General features: G+C 49.8%; 1 protein-coding gene across 1 annotated transcript in view; it reads left to right on the forward strand.

The window, feature by feature from the left end:
• The window catches only part of PTH1R (parathyroid hormone 1 receptor), a 106,363-nt gene extending 100,393 nt beyond the window's left edge, over window positions 1–5,970 (forward strand). Inside the window, exons 11-13 of the mRNA XM_064162937.1 lie at window positions 398–539; window positions 2,499–2,540; window positions 4,344–5,970. Coding sequence (XP_064019007.1) covers window positions 398–539; window positions 2,499–2,540; window positions 4,344–4,706 — 547 coding nt within the window. The 3' untranslated portion in view covers window positions 4,707–5,970. The remainder of the gene's footprint in view (window positions 1–397; window positions 540–2,498; window positions 2,541–4,343) is intronic.
• Window positions 5,971–6,689: the final 719 nt, after the last annotated feature.

Below are 6,689 nucleotides of genomic sequence, written 5' to 3' on the forward strand. Positions count from 1 at the left end.
GGGCTGGAAGCAGCTGACACCTTCCTCTCCAGTCATCCTCCTACCCTCTACCCATGATCCTAACCCAAAAATGAGGCTGGAAAATACATTGAAGCCTCTTCACCTCCAATGCCTACACCAGCATCACACAGGGGCATGCACGTGGAGAGGGTTAGAGCAGCACATCCAGACATGCTGGAGGGTGGACTGGATGGAGTCCCATGCCAGAACAGAAGCAATTTGAGACTGCAGGTGGAGACAATCCCTGTGGGAATGCAAAATGCCAAAGACCAGGGGAAGATGTAAGCAAGAACAAAGTGCTGCACAGCTTCTGCCTAAGGGTGAGATGGATGAGCCTGGTTGGGAAGTTCATTCCATTCACTGATCTTTGTGCCTTTCTCCTTCCTTTTTGCTACAGGAAGCTGCTGAAATCTACCCTCGTCCTTATGCCCCTGTTTGGTGTTCACTATATTGTTTTCATGGCTATGCCATACACAGACGTGTCAGGGATTCTATGGCAAGTCCAAATGCACTATGAAATGCTCTTCAACTCTTTCCAGGTATGCTAACTGCTGAGCTATGGAGGCAAACAACCAGAGAGCCAGAGGGGAGAGAAGGGAAATCCCAGGATGCCAGCGTGGTGAGGGTTGGAAGGGAGCTCTGGAGATCACCCAGCCCAACCACCCCTGCTAAAGCAGGGCACCCACAGCAGCTTGCCCAGCAGCACAATGCCTGGGGAGGGGGTGGAATCTATCCACACAAAGAGACTCCACAACCTCTCTGGGCAGCCTGAGACAGGGCTCCAGTGCCTTCACACCAAAGAAGTTATCTCCTCCTGTTCGGATGGAACCTCCTGGGTATTGAGACGGTTCCCTCTCAGGCTGCTTCTCTCCAGGCTCAACAGCCCCAGGTCTCTCAGCCTTCCCTCCTCGTAAAGATCACAGACTCATAGAATCAAGCAGGTTGGAAGAGACCTCTAAGATCATCCAGCCCAACCTAGCACCCAGCCCTGCCCAAGCAACCAGACCATGGCACTAAGTGCCTCAGCCAGCCTTGGCTTCAACACCTCCAGGCACAACAACTCCACCACCTCTCTGGGCAGCCCATTCCAATGCCAATCACTCTCTCTGCCAACAACTTCCTCCTAACATCCAGCCTAGACCTGCCCTGCCACAACTTGGGGCTGTGTCCCTTTGTCCTGTTGCTGGCTGCCCAGCAGAAGAGCCCAACCCCACCTGGCTACAGCCTCCCTTCAGGGAGCTGCAGCCAGCAATGAGCTCTGCCCTGAGCCTCCTCTTCTCCAGACTAATGCCTGCAGAGATGCTCCTGCAGAGAGTGAAAGGCTGCCTTTAGAGCAGGGCTGAGTTTACATCCCATCAGAACTCATTCCCAAGATGCTTTCACAGTATTTCAGCACCAAGCATGCTTTGTATTTCCAAACCACAACATTTGAAGGCTCAGAGTGTCCAATAAACATCAGTGTTTCTGCTCATAGACAATCACCTCTCTAGTCCTGCTGGCCACACTGTTGCTAATCCAAGCCAGGATGCTGGTGGCCTTTTTGCCCACCTGGGCACACTCTGGCTTATCTTCAGCTGGCTTTAGACCAACAAAAAGATTGACCAGCAGAAAGATGTGGATGATTTCCTCACAGCTGAATTCCTTTGGTGATTCTGCTCAACCAGTTCTATACTCTGTGGTCCAGAAGGCTTCTGCAGCCTATGAGTAGTCCTCAGGGAAGTTGTATTTGCCCCTGGTGTGCTACTGAGCCATGCCACGTTTCTTACACGCATTATAAACAGCATGTTGTGAATGTCACTGGTCTCAGGAGAACATCAGGACGCTGGGCAGCTCCAGGAGGAGAGGTTAAGTCACATTCAGAGAATCATAGAATGGATTAGATTGGAAGGGACCTCAAGGTTCATCCAATTCCCTGCCATGGGCAGGGACACCTCCTACTAGAATAGGTTGCTCAAGGACTCATCCAACCTGGCCTTGAATACCTCCAGGGATCACACTGTGTGCTTCTGTGCACCACAAACTCCCTGGGCAACCTGTGCCAGTGTCTCACCACCCTCACTGCAAACAACCCTTCCCTAACATCAAGTTTCAAGCTCCCCTCTGCCAGTTTAAACCCATTCCTCCTCATCCTGTCATTGCAAGACCTTATCAATAGTCCCTCCCCAGCCTTCCTGTAGCCCCCTTCAGATACTGCAAGGCCACTCTAAGATCTCCTCCAAGCCTTCTCTTCTCCAGGCTGCACAGCCCCAACTCTCTCAGCCTGTCCTCAGAGCAGAGCTGCTGCAGCCCTCTCAGCATCTTGGTGGCCTCCTCTGGACTGGCTCCAACACTTCCATGTCCTTCTTGTGCTGGAGGCTCCAGAACTGCCCCCAGGACTGCAGGAGGGTTCTGAGGAGAGCAGAGCCAAGGGGCAGAATCCCCTCCTTTGCCCTGCTGCCCACACTGCTCTTGCTGCAGCGCAGGATCAACATTAATACATTGTTTGTTCTTCCCCCTAGGGATTTTTTGTTGCCATCATATACTGCTTTTGCAATGGAGAGGTAAGTCAGCAGCTACTTCATTGTTCCCTCACTTAGCTTAGCTTCATGATCAGATGGATGCACATCAACATCATCTCACTTAGCTTAGCTTCATGATCAGATGGATGCACATCAACATCCTCTCACTTAGCTTAGCTTCATGATCAGATGGATGCACATCAACATCCTCTCACTTAGCTTAGCTTCATGATAAGATGGATGCACATCAACATCCTCTCACTTAGCTTCATGATAACATGGATGCACATCAACATTCCCTCACTTAGCTTCATGATAAGATGGATGCACATCAACATCCTCACACTTACCTTAGCTTCATGATAATATGGATGCACACCAACATTCCCTCACTTATTCTAGAGGCACAGACCTGGTTTGCATACAAGGAAAGAGGCTTAGACTACATAGAAAGTTCATACCTTGAGTTTTGGACATGTAAGGCATCCAGGTCAACACATCACCAACAAATGACCTATTGGAAGGAGTAAAAAGAGACCAAAACCTGTGGGCTTCATTTCTTTCCCTGGCAGAAATGCTTTTTAGTGCTGCTTCATTTCAGACCTGTGGTAGGAATCAAAGTGGATTGGTGGAGCATCTGCCTAACCAGGCCTTTTGGACCTTCTTTTGTCTTTCCAGAGTGACACTCCTTCATGTCTTTGTTTCTATTCATTCCCTTTGTGGCTGCCAATGAGAACCTAGATGGTCAGTGAGTGTGTATCAGGAGAACAGATCCTCTTTCTTGTCCCAGCATAGGGCTGGATTGCCCCAGATGTATAGATTTTAGGGCAAACACAACTTCAAATATGCTGCTGATGTTCTACAGCATAAACTCCAGAGAAAATCCATACCATAAGGGGAATTTAGCCATCCAGAAGTGGGATAATTACTCTAAGGCAGTCAGCTAACTCCTTTCTAGAGGAAATTGCAGTTGAAGGTGGTTAACTCACTTGGAAACCCATGGTACTTCGAGAGGACTCTCTCCTGATGTGCTGTCAGCATCCCTTAACCTTGGGACAGACTTAGCCCCCATTTGCTTAGATGTTTCCCTATTTTCTTAGCTATTTACCCAGAGAACTCTCTCCTGATGTGCTGTCAGCATCCCTTAACCTTGGGACAGACTTAGCCCCCATTTGCTTAGATGTTTCCCTATTTTCTTAGCTATTTACCCAGAGAACTCTCTCCTGATGTGCTGTCAGCATCCCTTAACCTTGGGACAGACTTAGCCCCCATTTGCTTAGATGTTTCCCTATTTTCTTAGCTATTTACCCAGAGAACTCTCTCCTGATGTGCTGTCAGCATCCCTTAACCTTGGGAGAGACTTAACCCCCATTTGCTTAGATGTTTCCCTATTTTCTTAGCTATTTACCCAGAGAACTCTCTCCTGATGTGCTGTCAGCATCCCTTAACCTTGGGAGAGACTTAACCCCCATTTGCTTAGATGTTTCCCTATTTTCTTAGCTATTTACCCAGAGAACTCTCTCCTGATGTGCTGTCAGCATCCCTTAACCTTGGGAGAGACTTAACCCCCATTTGCTTAGATGTGGAGAGACTTAGCCCCCATTTGCTTAGATGTTTCCTTGTTTTCTTAGCTATTTCCCCACTTTCTTAGCTGTTTCCAGCCATTCAAGCTTCCCAATATCAAGCAGCTCATCCCAAAGGGGCAGGTTTTGTACGCTCAATGCTAATCCATGTATTGTTCCTTCCAATCTCACTCTCCAGAGAGTTTCTCACTGCCTTCAGATGCTCTCTGCCTTTCCTGCCACCCCTCCCACTCACACTCGTGTTCATCTCCTTGTCTCTCAGGTGCAAGCAGAAATAAAGAAGTCATGGAGCAGGTGGACATTAGCACTTGACTTTAAAAGGAAAGCACGTAGTGGGAGCACGACCTACAGTTATGGACCAATGGTTTCCCACACCAGCATCACAAATGTAGCCACGAGAGGAGCTCTTGCTCTCCATCTCAACACCAGACTTATCCCAGGGACCCTCAATGGACACAGGAATCTGCCAGGTTATGTGAAAAATGGGTCCATTTCTGAAAACTCCATGCCTTCCTCTGGGCCAGAACAGTACAACAAAGATGAGGAGTACCTGAACGGCTCTGGGCTTTATGATGGAGACAGACCCACGGCGCTCGTGGAAGAGGAAAGAGAGACAGTGATGTAAAGAGAGGAGGAGACAAACAGAGACAACCAAAGAAGCCAAAGGATGGAAAAAAGGTTCCTGGAGAGCATTTAGTGGGCAAAAAGAGGCTCCAGGCCACGCATTGGGTGCCAAGGGTTGCCCTAGGGTTTCTCTGTTCCATGGAACGAGAGGTTAAGTTCTATGGGGAAAGAGAAGCGAGCTCCCAGCGTGGCCAGTGTCTGCTTGGTGATGCAAGTCTCCCTGGTGGCAATGGAGGCAAGGGCTGGCCAGCCCTGACGAACCACAGAGATACTGAGAGTTGATGAGGGAGGGTTGCAAAGCAGCACAGTGGTCCTTGGACCTCCTGGAAAGCTTGGGCAGGCAGCCCAGGAGGGCAGGAGTCTCACCCAGGGAAAGCAAGAGTCTTGCGGGGAGGCTACAGCATCATCGTCTGGCGAGGGTACAAGCCACCCCAGGAGGGTACAAGCTCGTCTTCTTGCGAGGGCACAAGCCACCCTGGGCATCAGTTTCTTCAGTTTGGTTTGCTCTTTCCCTGTAAAGTCTGCCTGGTCACACACAAGACACTGGCCAAGACCCCCTGGAGGTCAAAGCCCAGCCAAGCGCTCAGCGGTCCTGTGGCTTCCCCTTGGGCAACCTCACTCCATGGCAAAATGCTCCTCTGGGGTGGGCAGGCTAAACAGCTCATGGGTGCTGGCTGCAGGTAGAAAACTCTGGGCTGCTTGCCCTGATCTGAGAGTCCCAGCAGCAAGCATGCCAGAAAGCAGTGCACTTTGAGGGGGGAAATGTGGCTACCAGAACGTGTGACATGTTTTGTTCTTCCAGAAGCAGCAGTGGAGAAGGACCCACCAAGTGGGATGAAGCTGGGCAGATCTTGGGACAGGGGTTGGGGAGGGTGGGACAGGGGTGCCTGTGTGCATGTGGCTACAATCAGTTCAGAGGGCAGCCAACTCAACCTGCCCTTTCTGTGGCTGCTGATGAAAACAAGCTTCAGTTGTGTTTTTAAACCTCTAAACGTGGTGAATTTCTCTGCATTTCCCCATTTCTCACCAGTCCAAACCCTGGGGAGGACAAAAACTCCATCCACAGTCTCCCTGTATCACCCAGAAGCTGGTGGATACAGCCACATAAACCTACCTTTGTGAGGCCCAAAGGCAAACCTGGCTGGATGAAAGGACATGGATGGCTCATGAATGGTCCCCCTCTGAGCATCTCCTGAGCTTCCCTGTTCTTTGTGTCTTGGTCACACACACAGAGATACGTGCATCAGGTCAGACAAGCCACACTGCAGCCAAAGTCACTGACATGGCCTAGGGATGCTCAGATGAAGAAATGCTCTTGCAGTTACTTGCAGAGGGAAGAGCACAGGGAAATGTCTCCTTCCTAAAGGAGAGAGGCTGGGAAGATCCTGGGAAGCTTTGCAGGGTGTCCCAAAAGGTGGTTTTCTGATACACAGAGGATGAAGAGGCACAGCTCTTGTTGGCCAGCAGTGCTTTTGTGTTCACAACAGCTGATCACTGCATCATGGAATGGGATGGGCTGGAAAATACCTCTAAGATCATTGAGTCCAACCACCAGCCTAAGCCCACCATAGCCATGAAGGGTGTCTAGAAGGTTCCAAGCATGGCACAGAATGGTCCAAAAGTGGGATATTAGGAATAGCAGCCCAACTTTCCAACTGCTTCCACAAAGGAAGGACTCTGGACCTTCAGCCTCTGCCATAGCATCACTATTCCCTTGCTGCAACCTAAGATTGATTTCCTCATGGAGCTTTTTCTTCTCTTCCTTCTCTTTTACCATTCTTGGCAAGCATTTTGAAGTGTTTTGGGCTCATTTGGTTCCTCAAATGGAACAGGAAAGATATATTGGGCACATTGACAGAAGTCCTTTAGGAGGCAGGTGAGGCCCATAGGATTATCTGCTCTCTGTCCTGATCCTTTAGATACAGCTGCTGGGTCACAGCAACCAGGACTTCTGAGATGCATCCAGTGGAGACAATCAGCTGGT

The sequence above is a fragment of the Pogoniulus pusillus genome, chromosome 23, assembly GCF_015220805.1.
Source record: "Pogoniulus pusillus isolate bPogPus1 chromosome 23, bPogPus1.pri, whole genome shotgun sequence".
Lineage (NCBI taxonomy): Eukaryota > Metazoa > Chordata > Aves > Piciformes > Lybiidae > Pogoniulus > Pogoniulus pusillus.